Genomic DNA, 19,499 nt, shown 5'->3' with positions numbered 1-19,499 from the left:
CCAAAATTAAACAGCGAAAAACATAAATAAATCCCCAAATAAAATATTTATACAACCATATCGAATATCCAAAATGTATTAACCCAAATACATCTTAAACAAAAGCTTAGACAAAACTATGCTAGTCCTTCGTCACCTAAGCCCTCATGGAACCACCCGCCTCATCCAGTCGCAAACCTGCCCCATGAAATAGAGTGTCTAAATACAACAAAGTACGGGACGTGAGCATGATAAGCTCAGTACGAGAGTATGAGTATACAGCATTATACGTGCATGTATGCAAGTGAAATTGGGTACCAAGACTCTCAGGTCAAGAAATGCTCATAAACCGAGCCCAGAGTATATAGCACGCTGCGCCGTCGCCTCAGGAGGTGACTCCTATACTCAGTGGATCATGATGACCTGATACTAGTACACGTGTCCAACCAATCATCACTACAACAAAAATGCTTAAACACAACACTTAAAAGACAACGCTTTTGGTAAAAGGCGTTGTCTTTTTTTAAATTACAACGCTTTTAATGAAAAGCGTTGTCTATATATATTTTAAATTCATGAAAGACAACGCTTTTTTTTAAAAAGTGCTGTCTATAAGCGTTTTTTTAGGTTAAAGACAACGCTTTAAAAAAGCGTTGTCTTTGAGCGTTTTTTTTATATGTACTACAACACTTTTTAAAAAGTGTTGTAGATAAACCCTTTTTTTTAATTTTAAATAAAACTTTTTTTTCCCCTTACATTTGAACGTCTGAAAAAAAAACCCAAAATCCCCAAACCCTTCATCGCGATCCCCAAACCCTTCATCGCCAACTCAAAGACGTTCATTCCCACGCCCTCTTCGTTTTCTCTCGATCCATTGCTCCCAAAAATCCCTCAATCCTTACTCTCACTCTGCGATTTTGTAGTTATTTCCGTAATTATTATTTGTTCTTTGATCTCTGCAATGGAGAAACGGAAATCTGCCGGCGAATCTTCGGACCGCGAGCAAAAATGGGATAAAGTTTTCAACGCTTTGGTCCAGTTGTCCCAGAATTTGCACAAAGATAGGAATGTTCTTGAAGACAGAATCAAATATTTACTCGACGTGATATATAAGTTTCTTGCGTTTTTTTCATCCTTCTGATTTTTGTTTGGGAGTTAATTTAGGGTTTTGGAGGTGTTCAAAATTGGGGATTTTTTTTGTGCAGCTCAAGATGGAGCATAAGGTGGAGTCTGCTCGAGCTGAACTTCTGCTTGGTTTTAAAGAGAGAGAGGCTTCCAACTACAAGCATAGATATGTTTGGCTTTATTTTTTTTCTCTATTTTTAGCACCATAGAGCACCATAGAGATTGTGCCGTGTTAAAACAATGATATAAACTTTCAGGAGATGCCGTGTTAAAATAGAGCACCATAGAGATTGTGCATTCTTAGATAACCAAAGCAGATGCCATGTTAAAATAGAGCACCATAGAGATTTACAAGTCTAAAGATTAATTTGCCTACAGTAGTTTCATATCAACTGCATCAAGCAATGGTTGACACTAAAGAACTTGTGTCCCATCTGTAAAACAACGACTTTGGAAGTTTCAGAGAAAAAAAATGATTTTAAGGTTGGCATCTTCTTTCATTTTATTACAGGACAACGATTTGAATATTGTTGTCTTCTCTTGTTTCAATCATGCATTGCAAACCTTCATTTCTAGTCCTATGTACCATTATTTCAATATACCAGTGAATTGCTTGTTTTTTTAAAGATATCATATCATTGTGTGGATTGATAATATACTTTCAAGGTTTCACTTTCGCAAATCTTTCAATAAATGAAAAGATATCATTGTGTGGATTGTCATATTTTGGATCTTAGTTTGTGTATTATAGGAATGAAGAAAAAGTATCTTAATAACCAATTGTGTAGCTCATATGGTTTTGAAGTATCTTATGAGTTTCAGCTCTTTTGATCATAACTTCTGGTACTTTATGTAGTTTTGAAACTTACTGTTGCAGATATTCCGACTTCAGTTCCGTGGAAAATTTTGTTAGCCTCATCAAGAATCTGATCACCGTGTTCGAGCAGCTTATTCGAATACAATGTCAAGAAAAACTTCACTTTGGCGATGCTTTCTTATTAGGTTTTGTGGCTGGATTCTTGTTGGTTCACTTGCTGCGGCAGTTTGTGCGCTGCCACAGCTAGCTCTTGCGCAAGTGTGCGATCTGTCCCTGCTCTTTGTTACAGTCTCTTGACGGAATTCGCAGGAACACCAGAACCCAGTTGGTAAATTACTCTAAATTTATTTTATCAGCTTTGTGTTTGAGTGCTTATGTGGTATCTGTGTCACACATCTTGGGTAGCTAATATTTTAGGGGTCAGATTGTATTTGGAGTTCATATTGTTTATTTTAACTCATAGATAGCTATGAATTATGAACATACCATGGTTTATATGAGTATCAAGATATGTTTCAAGAAGAGTCTTCCATTTTTGTTTTATTTTGCTGCATTTATTTATGGACATGTCTTATAATAATTTTAACGATTCATTGGCTCCCAAAAGTCCAGTAAAAAAAAAGGTCGAGTAGGGGCAATTCCATGAGCTGGTAGAGATATATATAATATAATGTTGTATTGTTAGCAAGGATGAATCTATTTACATTTAGAATGTTTACAATCGTAAAAAAAAATGATTCTTGACTTTTGGTTTAAAAAATCAACTTTCGCTTAATTTAATTAAATTCAAAATATATTCATATGATAATTCTTGATTCAGCAAAGTGATTTTGGTAAAATTATATTATTAGAATAACTTATTTAACTCCACTCAATTGATCATTTCTTTGTTTTCAAACACTGTTGAGTTCTTATTTTTCTCCGATTTTTCCATACTTTAATTTATAATTGCTTCTTCAAAATAATAATTTTTTTAAAACAATTCCAACAATACCGAGACAATTAAGCCCAAAAATCATAATATATTATTATTATTATTATATAACTCAAACAACAAAAAAAATTCACAGGAATAAAAACAAACACTTGGTAAGCCCTTCGTATTTGTGAAGTTTTTTAAATGATTTGTCATAGCAGATTAAGGGTTCAATAAGCCCAAACATGAAGCTGCTATAAATTTGCAGAAGGTTTACAAAAGGCTTTCGAAGGAGGAGAAAGCTAGCTGATTGCGCAGTTCCTGTAGAATAGAGTTGGTGGAAGCTACTGGATTTTGCAGAACTGAAACATAGTTCCATATATTTCTTCGACATCGATAAGCATGAGACTGAGATTTCGCGGTGGTCATGGGCAAGAAGAGCTGCTAAGGTAATTTTTTGATTTTCAATATCGTCTGATGTCTTAAGCTAGCTATCTAATGCTTACTTTTGCAGGTCGGAAAAGGTTTATCCAAGAATTTCAAACCCAGAAATGTTCTTTGCAACATTGGCTCGAAGCTCTAAATACATTGAAACTCTTTTACTTTCTCGAGTCGTGACTAGGTAGCAGCCAAGTGATCAAGAATTCATAATGATTTATTTGGTTTTTTTAATCTTCTGACAGATTGATCCCCACCAACGGTATGGGCACAATCTACATTTCTATTATCCAAAATGGTTGGATTCTCAAAGCAGGAATATTATTCTATCATGAATATCTACATTTCTATATTTTTGTGGTTGTATGTCTGCAGGAATATTATTATATCAGCATCATTTATATATGATATATATGATGATGATATTATAAATTCTCATAGTCTCCTTACTGCTAAGATAGTGCTTATAACATGATTAACATTATGGACTATAACTAACTACTAAATTAATACAAATCAATTCAGATCAGCATCCCCATGTTTTAGGTGTTTTTGGTGATTGTGTTCATGTCTTCTCCTTTGTGTGTTGGAATTGCGTTGGTTTGAAGTGGAGTGGTTGGTGATGCTTGATTGAGTTTTTCTTGCTGTTATTATGAGTATTATTACTGCTTGAATCTAATGTAATAATATTTTACTCTCATCTTTTATTTGGTTACATGAACTACAACAAAAATGGTAGGTATTTTAAGTGTTGTCGTTGCTAAAAAAGACAACGCGGTAAAAGCGTTGTCTTTTTTAAATATCACAACGCTTTTTTCGCGTTGTTATGGTTACGAAAAAGCGTTGTCGTAGCCAGTGTTGTGAAAGACGGGGTCAAAGACAACGCGGAAAAAGCGTTGTCGTTTTGAGCAAAGACAACGCTTTTTATGCGTTGTCTTTGCTCAAAACGACAACGCTTTTTCCGCGTTGCCTTTGACCGAAAAGCGCTGTCTTTGCTCAAAACGACAATGCTTTTTTCGCGTTGTCTTTGACCGCGGTCTTTCACAACACTGGCTACGACAACGTTTTTTCGTGACAATAACAACGCGGAAAAAGCGTTGTCGTTTGCCATTTTTCTTGTAGTGCATGGTGACCTTACACAAGACTTACGTATCCAACCATCCACGACTCGTAGGGTAAGCGGTTTACCACTAAGCTAATAAGGCTCAATATGCATATAAATGCAACATACAGTCATGACATGTTGTATCATATAAATCATACAATCACAGAATACATGCAAACATATAATACATGCATACTCATGTGGATCTCAAATAAATACTTCCATACCTCAAATACTTAGTCAAGCTAGACCAGCTCTATGTCAAAGCCTATCGTTCGTACTACAATGTAATGTACTCATGCATAATAATATTATTCTAAAAGCCTTAATTAGACTATAGCATACTCCCTATTTACTATAAGGATCCATAGCTATACCTGCGTCCGTCGTCAGCCCGTTAATGACGACTGTCCTAGAACTTGGGCACCTCTCCGCGGTAGCCCTGGAGCACCTCGCCAACCTCCAGACCAAGCCTAGGAAGTCTGGAAACACCCCAAAACACCTAGAACTAAGCTAAAACCGAGAGAAAAACTTGGAAAATGTGTGAGAAAATGAAATCTCGAATGACCTATTTATAGGCATTGATCGGAGCCTCCGATCCTTGCGATCGGAGCTTCCAATCGACACCAAGCTCCACGTTCCGACAACTGTCCTTGTCAGCAGACCGGAGCTTCCGATCTCCCATGAAGTCACCTAGATGACCTCATCATTTTGACACCTGGCTGAAGACGATTGGAGCTTCCGAACTGAGATCGGACCTTTCGATCTTCATGAAGTTCGTACCCTCCGAATTATGGTTCGGACCTTCCGAACTGGACTTGGCCAAAAAGGTTTAAATTGTCCAATTAAATCCAAATTAAGCTCTTAATTCATGTTTAACCATTTTTACTAAATTAATCTTGTAAAATGGACCCGGGATACTACATTCTCCCCTATTTAAGATATTTTGTCCTCGAACAATCTTAAGTACTGAATGCAGTAAATACTGAATAAACATATTTTATTCAAACTGATTTATTTTACAAAATACATTCTGAAAATATAACAATTCAAAATAGCTTTGGATAATCTGTACGCATACGACTCTCAAGTTTCCAAGTGGCCTCTTCAGTGCCTCGGCGCAGCCACTGAACTAGAACAAGAGGAATGGTCTTGTTGTGTAACACCTTGTCCTTATGACCTATGACACACAAAAGTTTCTCCATGTATGTCAAATCTGTATCCAACTGTACCTCAGACGGCTGTAGAATATGAGACTCATCTGCCACATACCGTCGCAACAACGAAACATGGAATACGTCATGGATACTTGAAAAATACGATGGTAATGCCAACCTGTAAGCCAGATAAACACTTTCAAAAATCTCAAATGAACCAATGAACCTAGGAGATAGCTTACCCTTGAGACCGAATCTCAAAATCCTGCGAAATGGTGAGACTTTCAGAAACACTTTCTCGCCCACTTCAAATTTCAAAGGTCTGCGCTTGACATTCGCATAACTAGCCTACCGATCATGCGCAGTATTAATTTTTTTCTTGATCTGTCCAACAATATCAACAGCATTCTGAACTAACTCTGGTCCCTCTACCTGTCGCTCCCCCACTTTCTCCCAGAATAGTGGAGTACGACACCGTCGTTCGTACAACGCCTCAAACGAAGCCATACCAATACTGCAATGGTAACTGTTGTTGTACGCAAACTCGATCAGTGGTGTAACGACCCGATTTTACCTTAAATGACTTTATTTGAGTTAATCGGAGATTGCAGAGTTCAATAGCAGACTTGATTTTGATCAGGGTCTATTTTGAAAATTTTGGAAATTTCAGGGACTAAAACGCAAATATTGGATTTTATATATGATCTTGACTTGGAATGACTTCTCTCATTCTTCATATCCTCCCTTACACGCCTCCTCCTCCATTGTTAACGCCTCCAACCTTTTCAAGCTTTCATATTTATGTCCGAGCTCGATCCGTCCGTTGGAATTTATTTCTGAGGGCAGATTAGCGATCACTGCAGCGAGAGATTCGTAAATATGAATAAAAACTAATTTACACTTTATTTTTTATGAGATATATCTACACACAATCAAATTTCTTTATTTATTTTTATTATTAGTATCGGTAATAATTATTATATGTATTTATTATTATTATTAACATCATCATCAATTAATGTTGTATAGGTTTTCATGCAATGAAATTTCCTAATTATTATTATTATTGTTGTTGTTGTTGTTGTTGTTGTTGTATATATGGAGTTATTAGTATTACTAATAATTATTATATATACATAAAAATTAATTAATTCTGTATGGATTTTTAATTTATAATAACTTTTATATATAAATATGAATAAAAACTTTTCATGTACCAAATTGAGGGATAATAATGTAAACAAATATGTATTATTATTATTATTATTATTATTATTATTTAATGTTGTATATATGAAGTTATTAGTATTACTAATCATTATTATATGCACATTAATTAATTAATTTTGTGTGGATTTGTAATTTTATAATAACTTTTATATATAAATTTGGATACAAACTTTTCATGAACCAAATTGAGGGATAATAATGAAAAATCACAATTCAAACTCATATTTTTATAATAGTATTAGATATTAGATTAGATTAGATAATAGATTTGATAAATTTAATTTATTTTTTTTATTATTAAATTAAATTATTTATAATGTTATTACTATTATCGGTAAGTTATTATACGTAACTAATTATTTTAATAAAAAATTATATAGTTACCTAGATATTATTAAATAAAAATTCGATATATTATATTGTAAATATTAAATTTTAATAATGTATTTTTTTATATGCTGTCATTTTTTAAAATAAAAAGATTGATAACATTGTCATCATTATTTTAATTATTTTTATGTTAATATTATTATTTTTATCCAATTAAGTTTCAAATGATGACAACTAAATTTATAATTTTGCACTTTATCTCCATTAAATACGATTAACATCAAATAAATAATTTTTAAATTTAGTGAAAATAAAAGAAAAAGATTTAGTGGATACATAAAAATTCACGAATGTGGATACAAACACATCAATTTAAGACAATAGTTTAAAATTTAAGACAATTTGGATAATAAACAAAATTATTTACACATTGAACTTAAAAACACAATTTATTTTATATTTAAACAATAAATCAAAGAGAACATGAAAAAAGTTTAATTGAACAACGAGGGACAATAAATATTTGTAGGATAAAAATTCATGTAACATAATAATAAATTAGTAAGAAGGCATTTAAGAGAAAGACTCACAATTAAACTCTCACCATTTTAATGTTATTAAACTCACACCTAAACTCTGATCATTTTAATGTTCACGTGAACAAGGACAAAGTAAACATTTAACAATTAAACTCACACTTTTTTCAGATATATTAAATTTTAGCCACTTGTTAATTATTTTCTGCAGGCTCATTCTCTAATAAAAGTTGGGTTATTGCTTGGCAGAATATAGTCCCATCTTTTTATATAGCCTAGCCAATTTAACTTGAGACAAAGTTGCATGTGGAATATATTAATAAAGGTTCGAATTAAGGGCATATCACATAATAATCGTTCTTCAAATCATACAACTGGTTATAAGTTTCAAAAAAAAAAAAAAAAAACTGGTTATAAATACTGAGCTTTTAATTTTTTTTTTCTATTATATGAATATAAATGCATCAACAAATAATAATGTAGACAATCGTGCTCTTAACTTTTTTGATATTTAATTAAATAAATGCATCAATATATCATCCCAAAAAACCGAAAATCAAACCGAATATATCGATGGACACCCTTAGTTTCATGTCATTGACTAAGTGAAACTACACTTTCCTTGTATTCTGAGAGTTGAGGCCAAAACTTGTTTCCAATCCTAAGATTTTGTATCTTTCTGGAACTAAAACTCTAGGCGAGCTTGTTCGCAATACCAGCAAATTGATGTTTGATTTTCCCAGTGATTTTCCCCAATTATTTGGGTCACGAATGGGAACCATAGCCCGTTAGACTTGGATTTATATATAGGGATCGAATATATTAAATCTCCATTAATTAACTCCGAAGGTAACAGCCTCCATGAACTCAGCGTCATTTGCCATCGCCTCCAGGGTTTCCTTGGTTGAGTAAGCTGCCACGTTGATGCCGTCAGAATTCGCAGCCGCAAAAACTGTGATTCTCCCGTCGAATTTCGACCCGATCCCATTCCTCTCAGTACTCGGTTTTCCCCATCCGAAGTCGTTCCCATACACGTCGAACTTCGGGGAGCTACTAACCATACAAACATTACTATTTCGACCCACACTAGGCGGCATCGTAGCATTTGCCACCCAGTGTTCCATTGTTTTGATCGGTTGTTCCATAGTTTGCTGGGCGACCACACAGTGTAACTTCATGGCCGTATATCCCAGCCCATGATGCAAGATATCGTCCTCTGTTGTCGCGAATTTCGCCGCGTAAATCGCGTTGCCGAAGTAAGAATTCTGCAGAGGTATTCTCTCTCTCGTACCAATGGGCATGTAGAAGTAAATTTCTTGATTCTCCGGGTTAGGCTTAGTGCTGCTGCACGTCTCCCGCGCAACAGGGATAGCCATACATGAGCTAACAGAGACTGTAAAGATGAGATTTTTTCAGTGCCCGCCTCAGAATTGGCCCTGGATTTGAGCTTAGCGATGTTCTGTTTGCTGAAATGAAACACCCTTTGTAGCAATGGAGCTGAATCGAAGTCACGAATGTTGGAATTCAAACACATTTTGGATTCAACAATTCAAAGTTCAACCATGGTGACTACCAAACTTGATGTCATTCACACCATGGTTTACACTTCAACAACCCCCCAAATTTTTCTTATAAATAGATCACAAATCTTTGCTCCAAAACCATCCCAAGAAATCCCAAAAACACAAGCAATAAAGAGTGTTTTTTGTAGCCTAGTCATCTATTACTACTATATAAGTATGAATGGTGGGCAAAGTTTTTTATTGTGTATTTACTATATTGCCCAAAACTATGAATTATGTGTATTAATTGCATGGGCATTGTGTGGAAAAATGGTGTAAAAATTAGGGTCAAATTTGGGATATTAAAATTGAGGAGAATTAATGTGTTGCTTATTCATTAAAGTGGTGCATTTATTTTTTTGAATCATTGAATACAACATTATATTTTAATTGATTTTCATCATATTCATAAAGTTATTATAAAGAAAACATAAGAAAAAAATTATTTTTAAATTTTCTAAAAGAATCATTCTTATTTTAATACCAACAGACACAATTTTAAATTTTAGACTTCTTCAAAAATTAAAAAAATATTTCATTTACTTATGAGGACTATTAAAATAATGATAAAAAATTGTTTTTTTGACAAGGATAAAAATTTATTTTAATACTGCTATAGGATTTTATTTTGAATTAAATAATTAGAATAAGAATTTTATTTGGTTATTTCTTTAGGCTTTATTTTTTGAAAAAAATTATTTATGAATTTTCTAAGTGAATCATTTTTATTTTAATACCAAGAGACACAATTTTAAAGTTTAGAATTTTTCAAAAAAAAAAAATTCATGTACTTATGAGTACTATTAAATAAATGATAAAACTTATTTTTTTTTGACAAGGATAAAAACTTATTTTAATACTGATATAGGATTTTATTTTGAATTAAATAATTAGAATAAGAATTTTATTTGGTTATTTCTTTAGGATTTATTTTTTGAGAAATGTATTTTTATATTTTAACAATTCATTATAAAATAATTTATTGAAAGAGATTTAAAACACATATGAAATGATAAAAATTAGAAGTTAAATATTTAGTAATTTCATGATTATATTTTTGTTATTTTTTACTACATTGAAGATAGTTTGAGATATAAATGTAAATGTGAGATATTAGTTGGGGAATAAAAAGAAGAAAAAAAATGTGGTTTATGCATTTACGACTTACTTATATACTTCATTGATTTGATTAACAATTAAAAAATAAAATTGATTATTTATCAATTGAAAATTAAATGCCAAAAAACACAAATTTTAAAGTTTAAATATTTTCAAAAAGTAAACAAAAATATTTCATTTACCTATGAAGACTAAATAAATTATAAAAACTTATTTTAATAATGCTATATGATTTTTTTTTTGTATTAATAATTGGAATTTGAATTTTATTTGGTTATTTCTTTAGTATTTAAAATATTGTCGGGAAGCCAAGAGAAACAATTTTAAAATTCAGATTTTTTAAAAAATTTTAAAAAAATTATTTCATTTACTTTAATATTTTTTGAATCATTGAATACAACATTATATTTTAATTTATTTTCATCATATTCATAAAATTATTATAAATAAAACATGATAATTTTTTTTTTAAAAGAATCATTTTTATTTTAATACCAACAGACACAATTTTAAATTTTAGACTTCTTCAAAAATTAAAAAAAATATTTCATTTACTTATGAGGACTATTAAATAAATGATAAAAACTTATTTTTTTGACAATGATAAAAACTTATTTTAATACTGCTATAGGATTTTATTTTGAATTAAATAATTAGAATAAGAATTTTATTTGGTTATTTCTCTAGGATTTATTTTTTGAGAAACATATTTTTATATTTTAACAATTCATTATAAAATAATTTATTGAAAGAGATTTAAAACACGTATGAAATGATAAAAATTAGAAGTTAAATATTTAGTAATTTCATGATTATATTTTTGTTATTTTTTACTGGATTGAAGATAGTTTGAGATATAAATGTAAATGTGAGATATTAGTTGGGGCATAAAAGGAAGAAAAAAATATGGTTTATGCCTTTATGACTTACTTATATACTACATTGATTTGATTAACAATTAAAAAATAAAATTTATTATTTATCAATTGAAAATTAAATGCCAAAAAATACAAATTTTAAAGTTTAAATTTTTTCAAAAATAAAAAAATATTTCATTTACCTATGAAGACTATTAAATAAATTATAAAAACTTATTTTAATAATGCTATATGATTTTATTTTGTATTAAATAATTGGAATTTGAATTTTATTTGGTTATTTCTTTAGTATTTAAAATTGTGACGGGAAGCTAAGAGACGATTTTAAAATTTATACTTTTACAAAAATTAAAAAAAATTATTTCATTTAATTATAAGGAATATTAAATAAATGATAAAACTTATTTTAATAGTGCTATAGGATTTTATTTTGAATTAAGTAATTATAATTAGCATCTTAATTAACAGTTACTAAAACATTATTTTTTAGCAAATTTTATTAAACTAATGTAGTATATTTATAAACAAACTAACACTTCAAAAAAATAAATAATAAATTAAACCAAGTGAAATATTTATGAGCAGAACAATTATATATTTAACATTATTAACTTTTCAAATATACCAATTTAACCAACGTCATTGATATTATATATAATATAATATATACATATGAGTGAATAAATTATAAAATGAAAAGACCAACTCTCTCTACAAATTAATTTATGTGTAATATGGAGAAGAGATATTATATGAAAAATCATTAGTAGAATTAAATTTTTATTCTACTTAATTAAATCTTAATAATAATTGCAATCATTAATGACCATTTAACATGGTAAGGAGATATATGAAAAATTATTTTGGAAAAACTGCAATTCTGCTCTTGTATGTTTCTCACTTTACGATTTCGGTCCTCTATGTTTTCATATTTCTGTTTTAGTCCTGCATGTTCTGATTTTTGGCAATTTCAGTTTTTTTTCGAAAATGCTTACGTAAAATTGTACACATCAGCACTGTATTGGTGTCACATCATCGCCACATCCGAAAAAAAAACTAAAATTTCCAAAAAAAATAAAGATAGCAGACTAAAACTGAAATATGAAAATATAAAGGACCAAAATCGCAAAGTGATAAACATATCGGACAAAAAAAATCAATTTTCCCAATTATTTTTACACTAACTTTTTCAATCCAATATAAATACTAATGATAATGTCAAATTATGGACTTATAACCATAGATAGACATGAGTAATAATGAATCTCCATAACTTTAAAGTGATTATTAGTTATCAATATTACATTTGATACATAATTTTTTTTAAAACTAAAAACTAAAAATTACGACATTAATATAAAAATTTATAATTAAAAATTTATATTTATGAAATTTTTAAATTATAAATTAAACCTTTAATATTTTATATATTTAAGAAAGAGAAAATTTTTAATAATAAATATACAAATTTATTAATAATGATAATATATATGAGTTTGATTATTATGATACAAATATTTAAATTAATAAATTTGATGGTTTAGTGGATTATTTTCTTTATTTTGAACAAATTATATAATTGATACTTAGGTAATGAGTCTAATTAGACTCATTTCATATTCTCCGTTGTGATTCTATAGTGTAGGTTTTTTCACGTATTAAAAAACTCATCGAGAAAATAAATTTTGTACACTTTCTATTTATTTATTCCTTTGAATGTATTCAAAAAATTAAAATAAGGGTATAGTGTAAAAAAATATTACTAAAATTGTATATATATGCCTATAAATTTGAGACAAAAACAAACAAACAACCAAACACGACTTATATAATTGGGATGGAGGAATTATATCTAACTTGAATATTGATCTTTTTATGATCGAGAAACATGATAGATTATGATAACAAAACAAAAAAAAATATGTGAGTTAAATGATCAAATAAAAATTATATACGAATGACATAAATAAAATAAAATGCATCGTGACATGATTAAAAATAAAAAAACATTCAATTTACAGGATTGAAAATATAAATTCACCATTAACATGAAATAAAGTGAAAAAGATTTATCATTATATTATTTGAGTTGATTTCATAATTAATAATTTAATTTTATATGATTTTTATAATGAGGCCTAAAAATCTCACTAAATTTAATTATAAAAAATAAATATATATTATAAAAACAAAGTGTCACCACGTGCATCACACGTGTTGTTTACTAGTTTAGATAAATTTTAGTATGCTCTGTGGTTGCGGCGATGTCCGATCTTCCACATCAAAAAGAATTTTCTACGTGATTAGATTTGTGTGAGTTCCACTTGTAAAGTGAGATTGAGTGTGTCATCCAAGAATTATTATTCTTGAAGTTCTTGGTATCCCCTAAGTTGTTCTAGGGAGCATCGTTGTTATCTCCTAATATTATAGGAATGTGTTGTACCCATTATTGATATAGTGGAGATTTTTTTGGTGGACTTCGGTCCCGTGGTTTTTCCCTAATTTGGGTTTTCCACGTAAAAATCCTTGTGTCTTTTTCTTCGTGCTTATTATCTTGATTGATATTGATACCATGGAGAAACTTTGATCCGATAGTATCACTAAAGGTGGAAAAGAATCAAAAGCTTCTGCTACATAAAAGTCAATTAAATTTGGATATCTTTCCCAACAAGTGGTATCAGAGCTGCGTTCAATGGAGAAGCCCCTTGGAGGGATGTTCAAACTGAACGGGTCAAACTATTCCATATGGAAGGCAAGCATGCTGGATCTGCTATATTGCAAAGATTTTTACTTTCCAGTGAGTGGTGATGAAGCCAAGTCAGAAAATCAATCAAATGAAGAATGGATTATACTACATCGAAAAACTGTCGGTTACATACGACGTTTTATCGAACATAGTATCTTCCATCACTTTGCAAACAAAGATAAAGCCGATGCTTTGTGGAGAAAAATTGAAGCTATGTTTGAGAGAAAGAATGCCTTGAACAAAGCCTCAATTATCAGAAGTATCGCACGACTCAGATACAAAGAAAGTGCAAATATGACGGAGCACCTAAATACTTATTAGGGTTTAATCAACAAATCTACCACCATGAAGATTGCCCTAGATGATGAAGTTACAGCCTTGTTACTACTGAGCTCTTTGCCTGACAGTTGGGATACTCTTGTGGTATCGCTCAGTAATTCTGCTCTTGATGGAAAAATGACATTACAAACAGTCAAAGATTGCCTTCTCACTGAAGAGTCTAGAAAAAAAGAGCAAGAATATAACTCTGAAACCAAGGCATTGGTCACAGAAACGGCTGATAATCGAGGATGAAGTTACACCAGAGGTCCTTAGAAAGGAAGAGACAAATCCAGGGGGAAGTATAAGACCAGAAAAGAATTCAAGTATCATTATTGTGGAGGTCCAAACCATTACGAAAGAGAATGCAAGAAAAATAAGAGAGATCAAAGGAATGGTACAAAGTCAGAAGAGAAAGACACAGCTGCAGGTACATCTGATGGAGATATTATCATTCTTGGCGATGAAGCATGTTTCAACATATCATACCAACAAACTAATTGGATTATTGATTCTGGAGCTTCATATCATATCACTCTACACAGAGATATGTTTGCGTCCTACTCAAGTGGAAACTTTGGAAAAGTTAGAATGGCCAATCAAGGTATGACAGAAGTAATTGGTATGGGGAGCATTGTCTTGGAGACAGATACAGGATCTCGTCTCACTCTCAAAGAAGTTCGCCATGTTCCAGATATTCGACTTAATATCATTTTTGCTGGAAAGCTTGATGATGAAGGTTGTGTCAGTCACTTTGGTGAAGGAAAATGGAAACTCATCAAAGGTTCTCTCATTATCGCTAAAGGTGTGAAGCAGAACTCTCTCTATCTGATGTAGGCTAAGGTATCCAGTGGAGAGGTAAACGCGTCTACGAAAAATTCCTCCATTGAATTATGGCACAAAAGACTTGGACACATAAGCCAAAAAGGAATGAAAACTTTGGCTAGAAAGAAACTCCTACCTGAAGTATCTAGTATGCACTTGGAAACCTGTGTTGATTGTCTAGCTGGAAAACAACACAAAGTTGAATTTCAAAGTTTTTCTCCATCTAGAAAAACTCAACGCTTGGATTTAGTTCACACAGACTTGTGCTATATGAAAGATAGAACTCTCGGTGGTGCTCTATATTTCGTGACCTTTATCGATTCTCCCAAAAGGTCTGGTGCTTTGCGTTAAAATCTAAATATCATGTTCTTGAGATCTTTAAGAATTTTCATGCAAAAGTTGAAAGAGAAACTGGATTGAAACTGAAATGTGTTCGCGCAGATAATGGTGGCGAATACAGGGGTCCATTTGAGCAATATTGCTCAACTCATGGAATCAGGCTTGAGAAAAGTGTTCCAAAAACACCTCAGCACAACGGTGTGGCTGAAAGAATGAACATAACAATTTGTGAGAGGATAAAGTGCATGTTATCTCAGTCCAAATTGCCCAATTCCTTTTGGGGTGAAGCTATGAGAACTGCAATTGATTTGATCAACCTTTCTCCATCAGCTCCGTTAGATGGTGATGTTCCTGAAAGAGTTTGGTTTGGGAAAGACGTCTCCTACAAACACTTGAGAGTGTTTGGATGCAGATCCTTTGTTCATATTCCAAAAGATGAAAGATTCAAGCTTGATGATAAGTCCAAAAAGTGCATATTTTTGGGTTATGGCCATGAAGAGTTCGGATATCGACTATGGGATCCAGTAAATCAAAAGATTGTTAGAAGCCGAGATGTTGTATTTCTTGAAAATGAGATTGGTTGTGATGTTGAACACAATAAAGAATCACAACCATCCAGTTCAGAAATCCCAGTCAATCTAGATTCTGTTCGTTCACCCATAGTTCGTGATCATGGGGGAGATATGCAGAGTGATCATGAAGAGTTAGTTGAACCAGATAATTCTCAAGACAACTCTTCAGATTCACCTTTCGAGACAGAGATTAGAAGGTCAACCAGACAAAGAATACCTTCTACAAGATAAAGTCCACATGAATATGTGATGCTCATTGATGGTGGAGAACCAGAAAGTTTTAAAGAAGCTGTATCAAGTGATCAAAAAGATAAGTGGATCGAAGCGATGAAAGATGAGATGCAATCGCTTCATGACAATCATACCTATGGATTGGTAAATCTACCGAAAGGTAAGAGAGCACTTAAAAATAAATGGGTTTACAGGTTGAAGACTGAAGAAAATGGATCACGACTGAGGTACAAAGCAAGTTTGGTCGTAAAAGGTTTCAACCAAAAGAAAGGTGATCTAGATGAAGAAATATATATGGATCAACCAGAAGGATTTAGAGTCAAAGGCAAAGAAAACATGGTCTGTCGGTTGAACAAAAGCTTGTATGGATTGAAGCAAGCCCCAAGGAAGTGGTACAAAAAGTTCGATTCATTCATGATGAGTCACGGGTACAGGAGAACCATTTCTGATCACTGCGTATTTCTTAAGAAATATGATGATAATGATATCATCATACTATTGTTGTATGTTGATGATATGTTGATCATTGGTCACGATTCAACCAAGATAGACAAGCTTAAGGGGGAGCTTGACAAGTCTTTTGCAATGAAAGATTTAGGACCAGCGAAACAGATTCTTGGAATGAAGATCTCCAAGGACAGGACAAATAAAAAGCTGTGTTTATCTCAAGAACAATACATTGAGAAAGCTCTTGAAAGATTCAAAATGGATAAGGCAAAGACCTTTGGCACTCCACTTGCAGGGCATTTCAAACTAAGTTCAGGTCAATGTCCTACAAGTGATGAAGAAAAGAAAGAAATGGAAAGTGTTCCTTATGCTTCAGCAGCCGGCAGTTTGATGTATGCAATGGTATGCACGAGAACTGACCTCGCTCACGCAATTGGCGTGGTAAGTCGATTTCTCTCAAATCCAGGAAAAGATCACTGGTCAGCAGTGAAATGGATATTCCGATATCTGAGAGGTACTTCTAGATTTTGTTTGAGATTTGGAACTAACCTACCTGTGTTAGAAGGATACACTGATGCAGATATGGCTGGTGGTGTTGATTCTAGAAAGTACACATCCGGATACTTGATGACATTTGCAGGGGAGCAGTCTCATGGCAATCAAAACTTCAAAAGTGTGTGGCATTATCCACAACAGAAGCCGAGTACATAGCCATGACCGAAGCATGCAAAGAACTTCTATGGTTGAAGAAGTTTCTACAAGAGTTAGGCCTAAGGCAAGACAAGTTTACGCTCTACTGTGATAGTCAGAGCGCAATCCATCTAAGTAAAAACTCCAGTTTACACTCAAGATCGAAGCATATTGATGTGAGGTATCATTGGATCCGAGATGCGTTAAACGACAAGTTGTTACATCTTGAGAAGATACATACAGATGAAAATGGTTCCGATATGTTCACAGTCATTGCCAAAAGAAAAGTTGGAAAGCTGTAGAAGTGCAGCGGGTCTGATTGAATCTACAAAATGAGTTTGAGGGGAAGAATTGTTGGAATTCAAACACATTTTGGATTGAACAAATCAAATTTCAACCATGGTGGCTACCAAACTTGATGCCATTCACACCATGGTTTACACTTCAACAACCCCCCAAATTTTTCCTATAAATAGATCACAAACCTTTGCTCCAAAACCATCCCAAGAAATCCCAAAAACACAAGCAATAAAGAGTGTTTTTTGTAGCCTAGTCATTTAGATAAATTTTAGTATGCTCTGTGGTTGCGGAGATGTCCGATCTTCCACATCAGAAAGAATTTTCTATGTGATTAGATTTGTGTGAGTTCCACTTGTAAAGTGAGATTGAGTGTGTCATCCAAGAATTATTATTCTTGAAGTTCTTGGTATCCCTTAAGTTGTTCTAGGGAGCATCGTTGTTATCTCCTAATATTATAGGAATGTGTTGTACCCATTATTGATATAGTGGAGATTTTTTTGGTGGACTTCGGTCCCGTGGTTTTTCCCTAATTTGGGTTTTTCACGTAAAAATCCTTGTGTTGTTTTCTTCGTGCTTATTATCTTGATTGATATTGATACCATGGAGAAACTTTGATCCGATAGTATCACTGAAGGGGAAAAGAATCAAAAGCTTCCGCTACATAAAAGTGAATTAAATTTGGCTATCTTTTCCAACACCGAACATGTTTCGCCTTTCAAATGGCGCTGGAAAACGGATCGGGAGTTTGATGCTTTCAGGAATCCAGCGTTGGAAAACAGGGACTTTCGATATAGTTTCGGAACCACGGGATATTTCAGACCAAGAATTCAAGAAATGCCAGAAATAATACCCGTCTACTATGATATGATTCGCGGAGCAGCCGATGAAGAACTCGTCTTCTAGCTCCGTGACTTGCACCCCGAGCAATGGCTTGGAAACCCCTTCCACATTGCAAATCTTATTCATTGGAAAAAATGAAGAAACAATATTCTCAGGTACATAGATGGGATCCAAGATGTCGGAAACCGACACGCCCGAGGTGATGGCATGAGTGAACTCGGCTCCGGCATTGTTGCAGTCTACGAAGAAAGAGCTCGTCCCATCGTCGCTTTCAGTGGCTCCCAATCGGCCCGCTAGGGGAGGGAAGAAGTTTAATGTTCTTGAAAGTGAGGTTTTGAGGTGATCCACCAAGGTTTTCTTGAATTCTTCATCGGATATTCTAGGATTGCGAAACACGATTCCTACTTGAATGTAGCAGATTGAGAGACAGTAGAGATCCTATGGAGCCAACTCCATCTTCGAAATGGCGGCTGCATCGCCGTTGGTCGAGGCCGCCATCTGAACGATACATGAACGTACTATTTCATTTTCCGTCATACCTGATGTTTAATGTGTTCTGGTAATGGTATGGAACTGGGGATAATTCACGATCTTGCTTAATAATATATGATAAGGATGTTCCAAATGGTGTTTAAGTTGGTGGAGTAGGTGAACTACTTTTGGTCATAGGTCAGAAGTTCGATTTCCTCTTCCAACACCTTCTTGGACTAGTCTGTTACATAGGGCTTGCCTAATATGGTTTACGTGACTAGCGTAATTTGAAGGCTATTGCATTAATCTGGGAGTTTACCCAGAGCGCACTGAAAAGTAGCGGTCACGGGTTCTTACGTAAAAAAAAATGATATAGATGAGTAATATATATAGAGATGAATTGTTTTGTATGCTTTTTAATAATCTGGTTGAAAGAGTTGACTGCGTGGGTTCACAATCTTGTTTAATAATATGCTTATCCAAAAAAAATATATATTTCAGATACCCAATTCTTGTTTAATAATGGGT

At 32.7% G+C, this 19,499-nt stretch overlaps 1 protein-coding gene and 1 long non-coding RNA gene across 4 annotated transcripts; one reads left to right on the top strand and one right to left on the bottom strand.

Moving 5' to 3' along the window:
- The first annotated feature begins 756 nt into the window (after positions 1–756).
- On the top strand, positions 757–3,727 carry LOC140865455 (uncharacterized). Of its 3 annotated transcripts, none has more exons than XR_012144593.1 (4): positions 757–1,081; positions 1,185–2,249; positions 3,059–3,286; positions 3,352–3,727. It is a non-coding gene; the product is annotated as an uncharacterized lncRNA (long non-coding RNA). The 3 variants fall into 3 exon arrangements; XR_012144591.1 differs by having other exon boundaries at positions 3,106–3,286; positions 3,352–3,725; XR_012144592.1 differs by having other exon boundaries at positions 757–1,092; positions 3,106–3,286; positions 3,352–3,725.
- A 4,455-nt stretch (positions 3,728–8,182) lies between these two features.
- LOC140862158 (protein ENHANCED PSEUDOMONAS SUSCEPTIBILITY 1-like) lies at positions 8,183–19,037 on the bottom strand. The gene is made up of 4 exons (XM_073265157.1): positions 19,016–19,037; positions 18,359–18,901; positions 8,984–9,130; positions 8,183–8,948 (listed from the first exon to the last, which is right to left on the bottom strand). The coding sequence occupies exons 1-4, from the start codon at positions 19,035–19,037 to the stop codon at positions 8,467–8,469; spliced, it is 1,194 nt and encodes a 397-aa protein (XP_073121258.1). The 3' UTR covers positions 8,183–8,466.
- Positions 19,038–19,499: the final 462 nt, after the last annotated feature.

Source organism: Henckelia pumila, chromosome 4, assembly GCF_033568475.1.
Source record: "Henckelia pumila isolate YLH828 chromosome 4, ASM3356847v2, whole genome shotgun sequence".
In the NCBI taxonomy this organism is placed as follows: Eukaryota; Viridiplantae; Streptophyta; class Magnoliopsida; order Lamiales; family Gesneriaceae; genus Henckelia; species Henckelia pumila.
The sequence above is the reverse complement of the archived record's forward strand: the minus strand, read 5'-3'. Positions and strand labels throughout refer to the sequence as shown.